The sequence below is a fragment of the Carcharhinus amblyrhynchos genome, chromosome 1 (genome assembly GCF_965287045.1).
Source record: "Carcharhinus amblyrhynchos chromosome 1, sCarAmb.v2.hapA, whole genome shotgun sequence".
NCBI classification, from domain to species: Eukaryota; Metazoa; Chordata; class Chondrichthyes; order Carcharhiniformes; family Carcharhinidae; genus Carcharhinus; species Carcharhinus amblyrhynchos.
The window spans coordinates 60,928,639-60,949,932 of NC_137324.1; the positions used below are offsets into that span (position 1 = coordinate 60,928,639).

General features: G+C 41.1%; 1 protein-coding gene across 1 annotated transcript in view; it reads left to right on the plus strand.

Moving 5' to 3' along the window:
* The window catches only part of itga1 (integrin, alpha 1), a 181,416-nt gene extending 162,845 nt beyond the window's left edge, over nt 1–18,571 (plus strand). The window contains exons 27-31 of the mRNA XM_080185552.1: nt 5,691–5,801; nt 8,203–8,310; nt 10,335–10,430; nt 14,339–14,452; nt 17,606–18,571. Of these exons, the coding sequence (XP_080041678.1) occupies nt 5,691–5,801; nt 8,203–8,310; nt 10,335–10,430; nt 14,339–14,452; nt 17,606–17,644 (468 nt within the window). The 3' untranslated portion in view covers nt 17,645–18,571. The remainder of the gene's footprint in view (nt 1–5,690; nt 5,802–8,202; nt 8,311–10,334; nt 10,431–14,338; nt 14,453–17,605) is intronic.
* Nucleotides 18,572–21,294: the final 2,723 nt, after the last annotated feature.

Below are 21,294 nucleotides of genomic sequence, written 5' to 3' on the forward strand. Positions count from 1 at the left end.
TCGCACGATTCCCCAACAATAACATGATTTGTGCCTGGGCACACGGGGCCGGAGAGTTGCTCTCCTTGTCTTTCTTTCTCATTTTGTTTATCTAGTGCTAATTTCTAGGCAGTAAGAGCAATGCATTCTTAACCAATGCATTGAGCATTTGATGGTGCTGCTGTCCCTTATGGTTAAGTAGACCACAAAGTTTTCTGCACACTCCTATGAATTTTATTTATAAAAGTTAATACACAATAGTTGATAACTCAAAAATGGTCCAAATGTGTGAAGTAACAAGTTGTTAACTGAAACAGTCAATGGGGCATTTATTTTTCATAACTTGAGCTGTACATTTTCCAAAAAGTTGAACACTTTTGACAAATTCCTTCCGATGAAAGCCATTTGTGGAAGTGGAAGATTAAAACATTTGTGAAGTATTGAATACCTTTTCTACCATGTTGATGCTGACTCCAATTTTCAAAATAATGGAATTATGCAAATTCCAATTCAAATCTACAGGAACAAGTTCCCTCCACTGAGAAACATAGCCACAGATACGTCATTCATTCCTGCTACATGCACACCATTCTTGAAACCCTCACTCATGTTCCTGTTATATTAAGTGTCAATTTAGCTAATATCTTTCTAGATGATCTCCTTGCTCTACTCTGCAAGAGTTCCAGCACGTCCAAAATACACCTGCCACTTCCCTTTTCTCTCCCCTATCTTTTCATGTTTTCCTGTATCTTGTGTATTCTTCTTGCCAGTTTGCTTGTCCTCCCAGTTTGGTATCACAAACAAACTTTATATCCAAGCCTTCATGTCTAAGTCCAGAGCACACAATCCTTGAGCAATTCATTATCCAACAGTAATCAGTTTGAGTAACATTAACACAATCTTTTAATGTCACTTCAATGGAACATTTATCTCCTAGTTCCCAGGTGAAGAATGATTAGGCTTTGACTTAAATCTATCCCACATGGTTTGGAAACCATGTGCTACTGCTACGTGCTTACAGTGGAACTAAAAGAAAACACAAATTTGTAATTATATAGAAAAAGATGTGGTTTGCACATATAGACTCAAAGTAATACACTACAGGTTTAATGAAAGAGTTGTTCTCTGCATTGCACAGAACAGAAATTGAATCTAAACTGACAAGAAGGGCCAAAAGGCCTGTTTCTGAGCTGTAATTTTCTATGGTTTCTAACCCCTCAGCATCTACCATGTCAAGCGCTCTAAGAATCCTATATGTTTCAATAAGGTTGCCTCTCATTCTTTTAAACTTCACTGAGTACAGGCTCAAGCTCTCCTCGTAAGAAAATCCCTTCATATGCAGGGTCAATCTAATGAACTTTCTCTGGACTGCCTCCAATGCCAAGCTATCTTTCCTCAGATAAGGGAACCAAAACTTCACAATATTCCAGATGCGTTCTAACTAGTGCCTTGTACAGTTTTAGCAAGAATTCCTTATTTTTATACTCTAATCCTTTTCAAATGAAGGCCAACGTTCTATTTGCCTTTCCTATTACATGTTGAACTTGCATGCTAGCTTTTTGTTAACCCCGAGGACCCCAAATCCCTCTGTGTTGCAACTTTCTGCAGTGTTTTTTCAATTCAGCTCCTTTATTCTTTCAACCAATGTACATAATTTCATTTTCCAACATTATCTTCCATCTGCCTCTTACTTAACCTCTTTATATCCCTCTGTAAACTCTTTGTATCATCCTCACCACATGCCTCCCCATCTACGTTTGTGTCACCTCATGATTGAGATTATATGATACATTTTGTGTTATTTATTTATACTAAGTGGGCAATTGATTGAGGTCATCCGTATAAAAGCAGAACACAGCAGATATTGGCAATTAGAAATAAAAACAGAAAATGTTAGAAATACACAGCAAATCAGACAGTGTGTGTGGCAAGAATATTCTTCCACAGATACTACCTGACTGACTGTGTATTTTGGCATTTCCTGTTACCTGAGGCCTCCCATGCTCACTTTGCTCAAAACTGCCCAAGAAGAGACATTCACCTCCATCTGAATGAATTGGATTTAAACCTACATCCTTCTAGCAAAAGGACAACATTGTACACTACCCTGGTACCCTGTTCCACAGCTTTATAGCTGGAACCTCCCACCAGTGTGTTTGCTAGCCTTTAATTCCCCTGCCTTTTTTTTGTTCAAGTGATTTGGCATCAACCACAATCTTCCACCAGCATTTATTGCCCACTTCAATTGCTCTTGAGAAGGTGGCAGAGAGCTGCCTTCCTGAACTGCTGTAATTTCTGTGACTTAGATATAGCAACAAAGAGCCCCAGGATTTTGACCTGGCGACAGTGAAGGAGTAGTAACATAGTTCCAAGTCTGGATGGTGTGTGACTTGGAGAGGGATTTGCATGTGTTGTTATTCCAACCTGCTTGGCCTTCTAGGTGATGGAGAGTTGGAAGATGCCATTGAAGCAGTCTAGACGGGTTGCTGTACTATGCATCATATGCACTTAAATATATGAGTATGATCAAGAAGTTCACGTTTGACATAAAAATTGATAGGGTGGTAAATAATGAAGAGGATAGCCGTAGATTTCGCAAGGATATCAATGGACTGGTCAGGTGGGTAGAGCAATGTCAAATATAATTCAACCTGAAAATGTTTGAGGTAATGTACTTTGAATCATAGTATCACAGAACCCTACAGTGCAGAAAGAGGCCCTTCAGCCCATCGAGTCTGCACCAAACACAATCCCACCCAGGCTTTACCCCCATGTCCCTACAAATTTTACCTACTAAATCCTCTAACCTACTCATCCCAGGACACTAAGGGGCAATTTCTTAGCATGGCCAATCAACCTAACCCGCACATCTTTGGACTGGGAGGGCTAACAACCAAAGGATTACACAATGAGTGGTAGGACCCTGGGAGGCACTGAAGATCAGTGGGACCTTGAAGTGCATATCCACAGATCCCTGAAGGTGGCAGGATAGGTAGATAAGGTGGTTAAGGAGGCATATGGGATACTTGGCTTTATTAGCCATAGCATAGAAAACAAGAACAGGGAGGCCACTCTTGAACTGTATAAAATGCTGGTTAGGCCACAACTGGAATACCGTGAGCAGTTCTGGTCACCACATTATAGGAAGGATGTGCTTGCATTGGGGAAGATGCAGAGGAGATTTACCAGGATGCTGCCTGGGCTGGAGGGTCTCAGCAATAAGGAGAGATTGGATAGGCTGAGGCTGTTTTCCTTGGAGCAGTGAAGTTTGGGAGGAGACTTGACAGAGGTGTATGAGACTATGAAGGACATAGAGTGGATATGAAGGCACCTTTCCAGTTAGTAGAGGAGTCAATAACCATGGGGCATAGATTTAAGGTAAGAGGTAAAAAGTTAAGAAGAGAGTTGAGGAAAATCTTTTCCACTCGGAGGGTGATAGGAGTCTGGAACTCACTTTCTGAAAGAGATTTGAGTCTGCAACATTGAAACAATGAAGAAGTATTTAGATATTCAATTGTGCTGTCATTACTTCCAGAGCAATGGGCCAAGTGTTGGAAAATGTGATAAGAGTCAAAGAGTCAAAGAGGTTTACAGCATGGAAACAGATCCTTTGGCCCAACTTGTCCATGTTGCCCTTTTTTTTAAGCTAGTCCCAATTGCCCGCATTTGGCCCATATCCCTCTATACCCATCTTACTCATGTAATTGTCTAAACATTTTTTAAAAGACAAAATTGTAGCCAGCTCGACCACTACCTCTGGTAGTGCATTGCAGACATTCACCGCCTTCTATGTGAAAAAATTGCCCCTTGGACCCTTTTGTATCTCGCCCCTCTCACCTTAAACCTGTGCCCCCTAGTTTTAGACTCCCCTATCTTTGGGAAAAAATATTGATTATCTAGCTGATCTTTGTCCATCATTATTTTATAGACCTCTATAGGATCACCCCTCAGCCTTCTACGCTCCAGAGAAAAAAGTCCCAATCTATCAAGCCTCTCCTTATAAATCAAACCATCAAGTCCCGGAAGCATCCCAGTAAATCTTTTCTGCACTCTTTCTAGTTTAATAATATGTTTTCTATAATAGGATGACCAGGACTGTACACAGTATTCCAAGCGTGGCCACACCAATGTCTTGTACGACTTCAACAAGACATCCCAACTCCTGTATTCAATGTTCTGACCAATGAAATCAAACATGTTGAATGCCTTCTTCACCACTCTTCCACCTGTGACTCCACTTTCAAGGAGCTATGAACCTGTACCCCTACATCACTTTGTTCTGTAACTCTCCCCAACACCCTGCCAATAACTGAGTAAGTCCTGCGCTTGTTCAATCCACCAAAATGCATCACCTCGCATTTATCTAAATTAAACTCCATCTGCCATTCGTCAGCCCACTGGCCCAATTGATCAAGATCCCGTTGCAATCCGAGATAACCTTCTTCACTGTCCACTGTGCCACCAATCTTGGTGTCATCTGCAAACTTTTTGACCATGCCTCCTATATTCTCATCCAAAATCATTAATATAAATGACAAATAATAGTAGATCCAGCACAGATCCCTGAGACATACCACTGGTCACAGGTCTCCTGTTTGAAAAACAACCCTCTACAACCACCCTCTGGCTTCTGTCATCAAGCTAATTTTGTATCCATTTAGCTACCTCGCCCTTGATTCCGTGAGATTTAACCTTATGCACCAACCTACCATGTGGTACCTTGTTAAAAGCCTCGTTAAAGTTCATGTAAACAACATCACTGCCCTCATCTGCCTTCTTCATACCCCTTCAAAAAGCTCAATCAAATTTGTGAGTGGCTTACAGCATGGAAACAAACCCTTTGGTCCAACTTGACCATGCCACCCCTTTTTTAACCATTAAGCTAATCCCAATTGCCCATGTTTGGCCCCTATCCCTCTCTACCCATCTTACCCATGAAACTGTCTAAACACTTTTTAAAAGACAAAATCATACCCGCCTCTACCACTACCTCTGGCAGGAACTTACCGCCCTCTGTGTGAAAAAAAATGTCCCTCTGGACCCTTTTGTATCTCTACCCTCTCAGATCAGTCAAATCTTTGTTGACCATCATGAACATGATGGACCAACTGATGTCCCTCTGTGGTGTAGATGTTTATGAATCTATATGGTACATATTGTAGTTGAAGTGTGGATGTTTAAGTTGGTGGATGTGAGGCCAATCAAGCAGGCTGCTATTTCCTGGATATTGTTGAGCCTCTGGAGTGTTGTTGGAGCTGCACTCATCCAGGCGAGTAGAGCGTATTCCATCACACTCCTGACTTGTGCCTTGTAGATTGTGGGCAGGCTTTGGGGAGGCAGGAGGTGAGTTACTCATTAAGGAGTTCCCAGCCTCTGATCTTCACCTGAAGCACGGTACTTATGCAGCTGGTTCAGTTAAATTTCTGCCTTTCAATGGGCAGTAAAATTACAGGCCAACAGTGGCACTGCAGAAAACTAGCCATTGACTCTATCCTTTGATAAACTAATTGTGATTTCATAAGATTCTGAAACCTTTGCAGTGTGATTTACAAATTAAGCCGTACAGTTATTGTTTTATGCGTAATTCAGTATTTTCATCCACAGCGTTTTTAGTCGGTTCCAAGTGTATTTGTAGTAAGCTGGATTCATTTATGTATGTAGCCTTTGCCTTTTTGAAACTTGTGTCAATTTATTTCCTTTCCATCTGGCAGAATAATAGTGTCAGCTGCCACGACTCACAGTTCATGGATCCCCTGAAGATACAGTCTAAAAACCCTCACAAACCATCCCCAGTGGAGGAGTACCTCATAAACACAGTTGGGGTAATTATTGTTTGTGTCAGATTTTGTGTATATATAGACAGCATGTATAATGTAAAGGACTGGATTAAGAGCACAGAAGATGTGAGTTTAAATACTATCATGCAATGCCACAGGCCGTAAAACTTATTTAAAAAAAAGTATTGTAATTTGTGAGCTGATAGCTGGAAACCATATGACCATGAAACAAGATTTTAAGAAATCTGTACATTAATATCATTTGGGGAAATAAACCTGGTCCCCTATAATCTGTCCGATTATATGCTTACAATACAGATATTTTCATTGCATTCTTGTGTGATGATATTTGTATATTTTCATATTTTTGTGTTTATGTATATATTCTGTGTAGATAAGGATAAAACTGTCTAAGTGTGTCTAGAGTTCATCAAAGGAAAAATTGTTAAATCAGATTGTCTGCAGAGGCTAAGGGATGAAAGATTAAAGATGTTAGCTGGAATCTTACCACCATTCATGGGATTTTCCCATCCCACTGAGCAGACGGAGATTTGGTTGGCCACAAATTCTCCGATTATGCTGCAGCGGGAGCATGGCATGAATGGCAAGTAAGATCGCATCCATTTTTTTTAAATTTTGTAATGATGGCCTTATAGTGTGTTTTGACTTACAAGTAAACAGAGTAAATTTGAAATTTGCATTTGGGGATAAATTTTGAAATTGACATGTAGCTATTGCATTTCAAAGGTGACAAAGAACGTTTGCATTATTCAGGAAATTCACAAGTAAAGAGGATCAGGCATCTTAAAATTTTATTCACCCAAAAATAATATTGAATCGGGAACACGAAAGGTTTTAATATTTGGGAATGTGAGTTTTCAAATAAATATTTGGACACTGTGGAGGAATAAGATCGAAGGGATGAAAGTAGTATTTATAACAACAGGGCTTCAGCCTTACGGAGTTGCTGTGGGGACGTATCCCTGAGAGCCACCTCTGTGTGTTTAAGCAACTCAGGTTTTAGCCAGAAAACTACTTGTCCTGAGAATAGTTAGTTTTCAGTCTCACAGTGGAAAATCCACATCAGCTTGGAGTTATTCTGGAAAGTCATGGATTGTAATTCTGTTTAAAATGAAAACAGTTTCACAGTTTGCGTAATATTTCCTGAATTTTATGATTAAAAATCTACAAGGGTTATTGCCAAAAGGACAGTTTTATTGTGTTTCTTTGATAAGGTAGTTTGGGATAACTTTGTAAGCTTCTTTTCAAATGCGTATCTTTTATCTTTTGTGTTTAAGATTCATCGATTTTCTAAAAATTATTTCACAGGATGTAGACATTCCTGGCACAGCCAGTATTTATTGCCCATCCTTAACTGCTCATGACAAGATGGTGATGAGCTGCCTTCTTACAGCAACTTTTCAGTTGCTGCAAGTCCCTAATCTCCCCCAGAAAAGAAATGGAAAGGGGGAGAAAAGAAAGTGTCTTACTCACAAAAGTTGGAGGTAGGAGAAAGTTAGTTTAAGTACACACACAGTGCTATTAGAAAGGGATTTTCTTGATCCTTGAAGCAGGAATTATAAGTTCAGTCATATTCCAACACCACAATCCTGACACATGTCCAACAGTGCCTGTCCACACTACTTTCATAACATGGTATGAAGGAGTGGGTAGGCTGGAGTCAGAGCCATGGTTTGACCTGACCCATTCTGACTACCCCCGAATATGCAAAGCCCCACAATCCCTGATGTCTGATCTCCCCCACCCACATCTGACCCGATCCAACTCCCTTGACCACCACTACCCTAACCCCAAGCCCCCCTCCCGCCCCCACCTCTGCCAACCTGCCACAACCCTCCCATCCACTTGAATCCTCCCTGGCCTGTCAATTTCATGGGGTCCTTTAAACCTATATAGAAGCCGGTACAGTCAAAAATGAGGTATGATTCCCTGAGCTCACCAGTGTTGGACTGTGCTGTGGACTCCTGAGGGAATTCTTTCACTACAAGTCCCAAGCATCTCCAACCAGTGGAAATTTGAACGAAGCTTTTCAGAAAGGGTAAATGTGATTTAAAGTCTTGTAAGTAGCGTACCAAGCAATGCAGTTACAAAACATTCACCACTCAGGACAACTATAGATGTGATAATGTCAACAATGTCCAAATCCTGAGCATAAAAAAGATCCAGGAGTGTTCACATAATTTTAATCCAAAGTGACTTCACATCTAGGCAGGATTTTATGGCCTTGCTCGACCTGAGACTGGAAATTTCTGTTGTCCGCCCCTCACCTGCTCCGATTCCGTGGCAGATCAGGCAGTAGAATTCCAGTGCAAAAGTTGTATTTTTATTCTTCACTTTCGAGTGGTAACTAGAGTAAAAAATGGTTATTCTTTGGTATTTCATTTATAAATCCACTGACAATGACCTTTTTAACATTTTCTAACAGAAATGTGAAAATAATGCAGGATGTGCCAACTTTGTCTGCACCATAAATCCATCAGATGAAGTCTATTTTAATATGTCAATAAGGATATGGAGGCCTTCTTTTATTAAAGTAAGTGGAATGGATTTACTGGTCATAAAGTTTGCATAAACAAAAATATAATTAACATTTCAGCCAATATTTCCACTGTGGTTTTTATGTTATACAAACTGGGCAATGCACCCCTGTCCAAGAAATGAAGAGTTGAAAATAAAACTTATTAAAAATTGAAATAAAGGAAGTGTTTTACTGATGTAAGAAGCCGAGATGTTTTCCTAACGGACACAAGGACTGAATGAGATGGATATTAAAGTTGAAAATCAGATCACAAGATTATTTCTATGAAGTAACATACTCAAAGCATTCCTTATATCCAACAGTTTTCAATCACTTGTCTACCTACTTTCACACAATTATCTTAAGTAACAATCCTTGGTAATTCTACTCAGTTTTTATGTTTCCTAATATCTCCCAAGAAGTGGTTTGATTTTGTTGATGTTCCCGTTAGAATAAACAGCACTGGGTGACTTAAGGTGTCAATCGTACTTTACTGTTTGCACAACACATTAAAGGTGACTGTTAATATTATACCACATTAGTGGTATATTCCATATTACCACTGATGTGCTGCCAGTATAATTTTCTAGCTATGACTCATAATTATGATGAACTCTTGGATGATCATTCCCTTTGAGTTTTTGGTTCTCACTTGTCTTCTTGCTCTAGCTTGTTTATCGTCCCTATCTCTAATTGCTGTTTCTTGCCCTCTGTCAATACTTGGTTTGCCTTTTTGCCCTGGTCTTTTCAGTTTCTCTGGCTCTGTGTGTGTAATCAAGTACTAAGTTGTAGTGTCTTGGAACATCACTTTCATGAAACAAATAAAATACAGGAAAAAAAACAAATAAAATATTGAAAGAAAGTTGCGGATTTGTAATATAAATTTGTCACATTCGCTCTTGGAATGAATGGTAAGGGTTGTTTCAAGTATGTCTGAGTTACAATGTCAACGGGGACACAGTGTAAACAAGACCATGGGATCCCCTCATCAGTGGGGATCACTCCCTTACAACATGATCCTTAGTCCAAGATATCATCTCATCAGGTGGAGATTAGCTCAAAGACCTTAGAAGAATTTCCCAACAATTAGACAGACAGACATTTTGCTTTCATTTACACAGGGAGGCTAGGCTACGGCCTAGTGCTATTATCGCTAAATTATCGGAAACTCAGCTAATGTTCTGGGAACCTGGGTTTGAATCCCGCCATGGCAGATGGTGGAATTGGAATTCAATAAAAATATCTGGAATTGAGAATTTACTGATGATCATGACACCATCGTTGATTGTCAGAAAAACCCATCTAGTTCACTAATGTCCATTAGGGAAGGGAATTTGCCATGCTTACCTGATCTGGCCTACATGTAACTCTAGAGCCACAGCAATGTGGTTAACTCTCAACTGCCCTAGAGTAACTAGGGATGGGCAATAAATGCTGGTCAGCCAGAGATGTCCATGTCCACAAATGAATTTAGAAAAAACACTTTTCCATTTCTCTCATCACAGCCTCTTACGGTTAGACTTCTTCAGTAGGAAGTTCAGGCTTTGTATGTTACATTCTCTCCTTGGCAGGCTGATTAGAGAGAGATTGTTACTTCAGAGCAGAATAGTGCATCCCCCACTAAGCTCCTTTTCCCTTCAAAATGAATCATTCTTGTCAGATCTCGCTTGCAACAATCAGAATTAAATCAAATCAAAAACACAAGATAATTGAAACTGGGAAAATTCAAGCTAATTTGTCTAACAGCTGAATTTGGCCCAGTTGAATCACTTTGGGGGTGATTCTCCCAGCCCACTGTGCTGTACAGCCCACATAGCATTAGCGAGCAGCAGCACTTTAGCTGCAATCTTCTGGGTGGCGACTTCTTCGCCACTGGGTGCATCTTCTCATTAAAGATAGCAGCCTGGCTCTCCATGTTGTCGGCCGCAGTTAGAGGACGGTCAGCTCAGCAACCTCAGCAACACCACTATAACAAAACAACCTAAATGTGTCAATATGTATTATTCTGAGATGTAACCAGTTTATTTTTGTTATTACAGGCACATTTTAATTCAATAGACTTGGTTATAACTGCTACGCTTACAATTGAAGAATCACCGCTAGTCATACTGAATAAAGCAATGGAAAGAATGATGGTGAGTGGTGACCTTCTTATTTAATTATCATTACTTATAGATTCTCCAGATAAGGATTTTACCACCAGCTGGCTCTCATTAAAGACTACTTGTCTTTCATAACGTCAGGAAAAGAGCCACAAAAGTTCCACAGAAATGAAATAAACAGCACGTGCAGCATTTTCCTGAGGCTTTTATGGTTCTTCCATTGAAGTTATAATGGATGAGTGGGAAAATCCCTACAGAAATCCCTCTGTGGATGCAGCCAGCTAAGTTTGAGGATTTCTTCAGTATGGAATGATAGGGAGATACCAGAATGATAGGGAGTGGGATAGCTTGATCTTGGGTTTGGACGTAGCTCGGCACAACATTGAGAGCCGAAGGGCCTGTACTGTGCTGTACTGTTCTATGTTTCTATGTTTATATGTTTTAGAAGCTGAGGAAAGAAGGACAGGAGAGTACCTCAAAGAGGAACTCAAGGTGGCAGTAGAGTTAAAAAGGAGAAAGTGACAGAATAAAGTTGGGTGCTCAAAGGAGAAGAGCAGGCAGTGATACTGTAAATTGCAGAACCCTTAGAAACATTAACATACAGAGTGATCTGGGCTTGCAAGTCGACAGTTCCCTAAAAGTGGTAATATAAGTGGCCAAGATAATTAAGAAAGTATGTGGCATGCTTTCCTTCATCAGCCAGGACATTAAGTACAAACGAGTTGGCAAATTAGGTTGCAGCTGTATAAAGTTTTGTGTAGGCCGCATTTAGAGTACTGCGTGTAGTTCTGATCACTACACTACCAGAAAGACTTGAAAACTTTGGAGACAGGGCAAACAAAGTTCACCGGGATGTTGCCTGGTCTCAAGAGTGTTGACTTTGAAGAGAGGTTGACAGTTTTCATTGGAAGGATGGAGGCTTAGGGGAGACCAAATGGAGGTCCACAACATTATGAGAGGCATAGACAGGGTGGATAGTCATAGGCTTTTCCCCAGAGTGGAAGTGTCAATTACGAGGGGGCGCAGGTTCAAGGTGAGAAAGGGAAAGTATAAGAGAGGTGTGCAGGGTTAAGTTTTTCCACGCAGACAGTGGTGGGTTTCTGGAAGGTGCTGCCAGAGGAGGTGGTGGAAGCATGCACATTAGCAACATTTAAGAAGGACCTGGATAGGTACATGAATAGGAAGGGAACTGACTGAGTAAGGGCAATGTTTTTTTTAGTTTAGTTAAGGCATCATGGTAGGCATAGGCTTGGAGACCAAAGGGCCTGGTCCTGTGTTGTACTTTTCTTTGTTCTTTGGCAGGGCAAAGTACAATTTACTGTAATTTACTGATGAAAGCATGCTGCCACTGTGGTAAATTATATGGGGGTGCTAAGTATAACCAGGCATGATCAGACTAAGAAGCATTATGTTGCCACCAAGTGTCACAGCCTCCACTCAAAGCCATGAGAAACAAAATCATCCATAATAAGGCCCTGGATGACTTTGGCTTTGTGCATAAGTGAACAGATATTCTACAGTGAACTGCTGAGAGTGGCAATGATCACTCCACTGCCTGAATGCAAGGGGTTATTGTGGGTGGCGTGAAGGGAATCAGAAATAGGTTAGCAATGTTCACACCCAGTGAACAGACTCGATCTGACAGTTGGTGAGAGGAGTATGGCTATTTAGCATTACTGTTCATAGCCAGGCAGTGATGGGTTTCACAATGGGGTCTTTGTAGAATGCAAAAAGAAACACAAAAGGTAGTTTCAGGCTTGTTCAAACAGAATTTAAGTTAGAACTGTGCCATGCAAATATGCAGGATGAAGACCAGTGTTGACCGGGTGGCAAATAGAAGGAAAAATACCTAATAGAGGAGAAACAAAAGATGACATGGCTGTGAGAGTGGAGAAGACAGAAGTGCCTGAGAAGGGACATCGAAATAATGAACTTGGTTTGGGAAGGGTGTCAAAATGAGCAGATGCTAGCATTGTGGTAATGTCACTGGACTAGTAATCCAGGGGTCCAAGCAATGTTCTGGGGACACATTCCACCACGGCACCAGATTCATAAATCTGGAATAAAAAGCTAGTCTCACTAATGATGCCCATGAAGCTATCATCAATTGCCCTAAAAACCCATCTAGTTCACTAATGTCCTTGAGGGGAGGAAGTCTGCCATCCTTACCGAATCTGTTCTGTACATGACTCTAGAGCCTCAGCAATCTGATTGACTCTTAAGTGCCCTCTGAAATGGCCAAGCAAGACATGCTGTTCAAGGTCAGTTAAGGATGGACAACAAATGTTGGCCTTGCCAGTGGTGTCCACATTCCACTAAAGAGTAAAAAAATTCATCCGTAAATAAGACTGAGGAATTCAAGCTGTTTCGATGCATATGGAGCTGATGGATTTCAGAAATTAAAGAAAAATAGTCTTCTCCTTGAGATCCTCTCTTATTACAAAACTAAGACTATATACACTGAGAGAAGATAAAAAATATTATGGAAAGGGATGCCAGTATATCATAAGAAGAATTATAAACTCATTACCATATTACTTAATATTTTATTCAATTAGCATGATGCATTACTATTAAAAATAACAAGGAGAATTCACTCATTTAATCCCTGATTTAAAGTTGAGGCAGGAGCTGTGTGAGCAGGGCCATGGGAATAATGAACTGTTCTGATCTCATTAATCTCTGGCCAATCCTGGCAGGAAGTGGCAGCTGGCCAGTAGGCAGGAACATAATGTTGAACAGTGATTTTCAGTGCTCCCTCTAATCAATAAGGAGCACCTACATAATAACTGCTGGAATTTTTCAGTGTCACAGACTCAGGCATATGCCACTCCAACACTGCCATTGTTTACTACTGTCATGAATTCCTTCCATTCTGAGCAAATGCTAATGTTCCTGAATAAACAGAATTCCCTTACCTCTGTCTATGTCCAACCTCACCATTGCTAGTGACGCCTCAAACTTCTATGTTGTCAAGCAAGGGTCTCTCTGACTATCCTTCCAGACATTTAGTTCCTCCAACTCTACCCTGCCAGGGATAATTCTGCTGCAAAGCCAGGGAAGTACATTTCAATTATACAAAGTGATGAATTGCTAAAAAAAACTGTCTGAATTCAAAATTACATCCTTCATGTTGGTTGAAATCCTTCACTTTCAATTGTGTGTTATAATTCTCCTCTCGTGGAAGATCTAGATCTTATTTGACTTTTACCGAATGCAAGATCTCAAATTGATTGTGATGTTCAGAGTTTTGAACTAACTAAATGCAGAAGAAAGGCAGTACAGTGGTTGGCATTGCTACCTCACAGCAGCAGGGACCCGGGTTCAATACTGGCCTTGGGTGACTGTCTGTGTGGAGTTTGCACATTCTCCCTGTGTCTGCTTGGGTTTACTCTGAGTGCTCCAGTTTCTTCCCACAGTCCAAAGATGTGCAAGTTAGATGGATTTACCATGCTAAATTACCACTTAGGGTCCAAAGATGAATAGATTAGACAAATGAGCCATGGGAAATGTGTGGGGTTACAGGGACAGAGGTCCTGGATAAGATGCTCTGTCAGAGAGTCAGTGCAGACGGGATGGAATGAATTGCCTTCTTCTACACTATAGACATTCAGCTTTGTCACAAGAACACCAACTTCATAAACTTAAAGCTGAGAAAGCTGAAGTTGAAGAGAGGTTTCAACTGATCACCTGGAATATAAACAGGGGCAAGAAACAATGGAAGGAAATTCGTGAAGCAGCTGGACAATATTTTTCAGGAAGAAATGATTAAGGGACAAAAAAACGTAACATGTAGGATTGGAATTTTGGAACTGGCCAACTGATTCTTAAAAACCAAGCATCCTTCAGTCTCATCTCAATTCAAATCATAAGGAAATATGTGGAACTCTTATCCTTCATTTAATTGGTTGAGATGCTAATGAAATGCTTCTAACTTGCAGGTGACCTTAACTGTGTCAAAAGAGTCCCTTGGCGGTGTTCCAATCTGGGTGATTATACTGAGTGTTCTTGCTGGTCTACTGCTTCTAGCACTTGTAATATTTGCACTGTGGAAGGTAAATGAATCTTGTATTATACTCGAATGACATTGCAACGTCATCCCCTCCCCCACACCCCTTTACAGCAAAATGCAGGGTCTAGACACCCAGCCAATTTTTCTTTGATCTTGGTATGCAGTTTGGTTTCTACTTTGAATAATATTTGGATAACTCTTCAGGTAAATTGCAACCTGATCTGGATTGGGGAGGTTGCCCACTGCTTATGAATGACCCAGGTCCAACTGCAATAAGTTTTCTCAAAACTTCTTTCCACCATTTTTAAATGATGACCTGATCTTCATGCTCATTCACCACTCCATTTCCTCCAAAATATGAAACAGTGCCCCCCACAGGGCAGGGAAGCACCACCTGTCCCTCACCAAAGAGGGACATCCTCCCCCCAACCTACAAATGATGGGTGATCCCCCCCCCCCCCCCCCCCCACCCTCCGCACTATGCAGGCATGAGGGCAACCCAACTCTCTTTACACCAATCTGAAGTCCCTATCCGCTTCAAGAAGATGACCATCATCTATGTACCAAAGAAAAGCCAGGCAGTGGCTTTGGGGGCAATTTTCACCGTCAGAGAGAATGTCGACATGGGCTAAAAATCCAGAGCGAATTGGGAAATACAATTCTTTCTGGAGCATTCATATTCCATAATTTTCCCAGTCCCTCACCAGTGACATAGCGAGGTTCACTCCCACAAAGGGCAAGACCTTCATTTTAATGTATACAACCTAACAGTTAAATGTTAATGTTTCATATTAAGTATTCCCTGGTGCTTAAAGCTGAATTCCAGCCCCTCGGTGCAGAATGACAGGAGGGCATTTGACTGTGCCCTCTCCTCAGTATGCCGCTGTGGCATACACCAAGTTTTAGTACATCTTTCAGCTTGCAGTTCTTTTCTTAAATTCATTTACAGGATGTGGGCATCACTAGTTGGCCAGCATTTATTTCTGGCAACACCACACTTAAGTCCAACCAATTTATTTGACAGTAAACTCGCTAGCTTTCGGGTTTGTCCCTTTGTCAGGCGAATGGAGAGTTCTGGCCTCAGACAGAGCATAAAAAGCACAGACAGTTTACAGATTACTGATCAGAATGCGAGTTTTTACACCTAACCTGCTGTTCAAGTCCTAAAGTGGCCGACAATGTGAGTGGAAGGAGCACTGATCACAGGTTAAAGAGATGTGTATTGTCTGCAGACAGTACAGTAAGTGAGGTTTTGCAAACCCAGGCAAGTCACGGGGGTTACAGATAGTGCGACATGAACCCAAGATCCCTGTTGAGACCGCCCTCACGTGTGCGGAACTTGGCTATCAGTCTCTGCGCTGTCGTGTGTCGTGAAGGCCGCCTTGGAGAATGCTTACGGAGAATGAAGGCGGCCTTCACGACACACGACAGCGCAGAGTCGCTGAGCAGAGACTGATAGCCAAGTTCCGCGCACATGAGGATGGTCTCAACAGGGATCTTGGGTTCATGTCACACTATCTGTAACCCCCATGACTTGCCTGGGTTTGCAAAACATCACTTACTGTACTGTCTGCAGACAATACACATCTCCTTAACCTGTGATCAGTGCCCCTTCCACTCACATTGTCGGCCACTTTAGGATTTGAACAGCAGGTTAGGTGTAAAGATTCGCATTCTAATCAGTAATCTGTAAACTGTCTGTGCTTTATATGCTCTGTCTGAGGCCAGAACTCTCCATTCGCCTGACGAAGGGACTAACCCGAAAGCTAGTGAGTTTACTACCAAGTAAATCGGTTGGACTTAAACATGGTGTTGTCAGACTTTTTACTGTGTTTACCCCAGTCCAACGCCGGCATATCCACATCAGCATTTATTTCCCACTCCTAATTGTCCTTGAGAAGGTGGTGGTGAGCTGCCTTCTTGAACTGCAGCAGTTCATATGGTTTAGGTACATCCACTGTGCTGTTAAGAAGGGAGTTCCAGGATGTTGACCCAGAGACACTGAACAAATGGATATATTTCCAAGTCAGGATGGCGAGTAGCTTGGAGCTTGGATTGTGGTGGAATGCTGGATCTTGGAATGTGCCAGACTGATAAGTACAGATTTTTTCCTCAAAAATGTAATTCATTCATAAAATTTATAAATGTATATTGACTCAAATTTGATATGACAAAGTGCAATTCAGTTCAATTTATTTCAATATGGATACAAATAAGGTGGGCAGCATGGTGGCTAAGCGGTTCGCACTGCTGCCTCACAGCATCTGGGGCCCGGGTTCGATTCTCGGCTTGAGTCACTCTTTGAGTGGAGTTTGCACATTCTCCCTGTGTCTGCATGGGTTTCCTCCAGGTGCTCTGGTTTCTTCCCACACTCCAAAGATGTGCAGTTTAATTTGCCCCTTAGTGTCAGGAGGTTTGTAGTATAAATAAGTAGGATTATGGGTATAGCACCTGAATGGGATTGTGGTCAGTGCAGACGCAATTGGGCCAAATGGCCTCGTTCTGCACTGTAGGGATGCTATGATTCTATGACAGATAAGGTTGTGAGCCCCATGGCCACAAATCCATCCCATCAAACTCCCTCCATCACTGCTTTAGTTGTCCATTCCCTGCCTGTCATAGTTAAATATTGGTAGCATGACATAGCTACCAACATAGCTGCTTCATTTCTCCATTTAGCACCTCAGTCCCCACCGCCCCCAAAATCCCCAAGAGAAAGATGACAATATCCCTTGGGTCAACAGAATAAGAACCTAAGACACTGCAAACAGAGAAAGACCTTGTACTGGGTAGTTCTCCCTCCATTATTATTCCCAGTTACTAACTTTGTTAGGCAAAGTCCCAACATCTATTTCTTCGCAAGGCTTTCTGGATACTTTAAATCTGTCGATGCTTTTTCAATGCTTTACTGGCAGTGTCACCCAAAATAGTAATGAATGTGTTTCATTATGGAAAGGGCAGAAGCTGCAACAATTACATTTGTCAACATAAGTTTAGTTTACTTTTAATTTCCCATTACAAGTACCAGGCTCCTTAACTAAACTAAGACACTTTGAAAAAAACCATTGATGCTGCCTTGTGCAAGCGAAATCCAACATGTTGGCAATTCTGAAAATGTCTACTTATTAAATTCTAATAAATGATTATAAAGTAGTGATTGTTTTCATAATGATTGCAAACTTTGTGTTACTTGCAGGCTGGATTTTTCAGAAGGCCTTTAAAGGAAAAGATGTGAAAGTTCACAAAATGATGTTAAAAGTACAGCACAGGACAAAGGCTTTGTAAATTCCAACTGCTTCAGGAGAAATGATGAAAGTTGTAAAATTATTTTCATGGTGAAAGTATTTTGCAGTTGCATGAAGAAAAATTGCTATTCAAAATCATTTGTTAATACGGTGTATATATTTAATATTTTCTATATGTTACTAAAACATATTTATACATTGGAAATGATTTGTTTGAAATTTTTCTAAAGGCCTATGCATTATTCAAGCGTTATTTTAAGTATTGTCCTCCTTTGAACTTGTTACATTAATTCAAACAGATAATAATCACTGCCCATTCTGCTGACCTTTATAAAGATAATGCATACCTTGCTCAGTGAATGTAGATTATTCCTGGCATTGCAAAATCCTGCTCAGTTGCTATATTGTAACTATATACACTGGCATATGCTTTTTGAATTTATAGATTTAAAATAGTTATCATACAATTTGCAATATTTACAAGCAACACACGCATATATTTCTTTTGAATGGAGAGTTATTTTTCATGGCAGCTGAATATGGCTTTGCAGATGGCAGGAGGTGTACATATTTCCAATTTGCCAATCAGATTACTTTGAGGGCAAGTAGATAATCAGAGATGTGATTAAAAGAATAATTGTATATAATAAGAACAATGTGCATTAATACTGAAGAACAGAAGACAGGAAAGAACAGAAATTTTAAGGTACTGATTGTTCCATGTGTTGGATAAAATGGCTTCTGTCTAAATCCTTTCCTCAAACAGGAATGATATCTGAGGTCACATGATTTGCAGGCCACATAACTATGGCAAGCCACTGTTGGCACATTGCCGATGCACAAAGGCAATTCTCCAAACAGCCCCCTATTTATAAAAAGGAAAAAAAAACACTGTATGCACTATCATTTGGAGTCACAAATTAATGTTTTCTATTAAGAAAATCATCACCAACTAGGGGAACACTGTTCATTCTAGTCTGTCTCACTTTCATCTGTCTCTTACATGCATTGTACACTTAATAGTTAAACTGTTCAGGTATTCCAATTTATTGTTGGTTGTTCATCTAATGCTTGTAGGTTCTTGCCACTCGAGGGAATATTATTGCCATGACAAGTGTTGCTGCTGATATGTTGTAGTTGTTGGGGAGCTTCTGAGGTTGATGTTCATTCTGTTCCTTATTCAGTTGGTGGAATCAACTCTTCCTTATTAGCTGTGTGCTGTGAAAGAGCAGCCTCTCTGGTGGCATGTATGTGGCTGTGGTTGGAATGATATCTGTAATGCATTTTCACCGTGTACAATCGCAATGTCAGCTTACATAGACTCCAGCTTGCCAAACGAGTTGGCGATTCTCGGTGAGTTGACTGTTGGCATTTTGACTGCCTCGTCAACCCTCATCTCTGGCAACAATTTGACGGCTGTATTAAAGTGAAATTGGACTTTGTGCGGTTGCGTTTTGATGCTGTCACTCATTTCTGTTACTGCTTCTGGATTCAGTAGTTTTTAGCTATTGGAAAAGTAGTCTGGGTGTCATGTGACCTTAGTCATTGGACTGGACTACGTGTCATGCCTTGTCCATACAAACACTGCAAATCTCTCTTGGTACACAGAGGGCTCCAGTCCAAGCTTTGACTTTCTTCAATTGAGAGTATTTTGTTTAATGTCCACTAAGTGGAACTGTAGATCTTCTTTCTTCCCTTTGAATCAGGTTCTTGGCTTTGTTTGTACTCTTAGGGTGAGCATCGTTCCATCAGAGAACCTCAATTTTACTTTCAACTACTCCATTTTTGGGTCACCATCTTGAACAACTCCACATAGCTTTCCAAAGCTCATGATGATGTATGTGGCACCAGTGTTTATCTGACACTTCACATTGACTTGGTGCTCTCCTTCTTATTCCCAAAGTTACAAACCATTATTTACCCTGCGACTTAGCAGTGCCAAACTAGTCTAGGGCATTAAGTCAGTCATCAGAATCATTATTGGTGTAGAATGATTTGTTATAATCATCATTCAACATCTCTCCCACAGCTATCTTTATAGACTTGCTTTTCTCCTTTCCAACAAAAAACATGTTAAGTGATTCAGCTTCTTGTAATTAAAGCACTTTTTTGTCATATTGATCCTGATATTTTTCTTTTTGTCTGGTGTCTTTCACAATATTTACATCTGGTAATCACATTTTGATCTTTCTGCTGGCCTTTCTGTAAATTGCTCTTCCTTTTCTCCATTGTCTTTTGCTTGGAAAACCTCATCAGCTCTCCCATCAATACTCTTCAACCAGTGAATAATTAGCTCTGAGCTTCTGCACTCAAAACATTCTTGCTTTAAAGAGCAATATACAATTTGCCTTCCTAATTTATTGTTTTACCTGCACGCTAGCTTTCCGTGAGTTGAACAAGGACACCATGGTCCATTTGGACATCAACACTTCCCAATCTTTCATCAGTTAACTGACTCACCCAGGTGTCAATGACTTGTGCAAAGGTGCAGACTGAAGTTTGTATTATTCTCTGCCATTTCCTATAGCTGCTGGCTGTCTTACAGCTTTCAAAATCTATTTAATCTCAGCTTCACACTCCAAACAATGTGTGGAATTTTCCTGAAGATTAGTAAAGTGTCGGGTTCTGACTGAAAGCCAGTGTCTTTCTCCCCAGAAACACAGCCAGGTTTCTACTTCAGACCTTCTGACACTTTTGTCAAAAAAGGCATGGGGACATGTTTTGCATTGTCCTTCTAGCAGGCCAATGCCTGACAGAGCTGGTGCAGTTGCCTCTACCAGGGTGCTCTGATCTCAAAGTCTAAGAAAGTGTCCCCTTTCCCCTCCCCCCAACCTTTTCCCCATCATCATTGTTAACATCAAGACTAAATTCCTAACCTGCCCACCCACCATTCCCCCCCCCCCCCCCGCCCCCGCGCTCTCCACCACAGTCTTCCCCATCCTAATCGGCATCCCCACGAAATGGGAAGCCCCCCCCACCATGGGGATTCTCTGGAAATCCTGTCCTGGCCCTGCCCCTTGCCAGGTTGGCATTGCCAGGGGCAGAGGCATGTCCCTCACCACCTGGTGACTATGCTCACCTCTGAGCCCCTCCATGGGCAGGCGAAAGCACCTGACAACCCTTGGGGCAGCACGCTGGCTCAGTGGTTAGCATGGCTACCTCACACAGTCAGGGCCTGAGTTTGATTCCCGGCTCGGGTCACTGTCCATGCAGAGTCTGCACTTTCTCACTGTGTCTACGTGGGCTTCCTTCGGGTGTGCCGGTTTTCTCACATAGTCTGAAAGTCTTTGATTTGATTTATTATTGTCACATGTATCAGGATACAGTTTTGAAAAATATTGTTCTTGTGCTAAACAGACAAAGCATAACGTACATCGGGAAGGAAAGGAGAGAGTGCAGAATGTAATGTTACAGTCATAGCTAGAGTGTAGAAACAGATCAATTTAATACAGGGTAGGTCTATTCAAAAGTCTGATAGCATCAGGGAAGAAGCTGTTTTTGAGTCATTGGTACATGTCCTCAGGCTTTTGTATCTTTTTCTCAATGGAAGAAGGTGGAAGACAGAATGTCTGGGGTGCGTAGGGTCCTTGATTGTGCTGGATGCTTTTCTGAGGCAGCAGGAAGTGTAGACAGTGTCAAT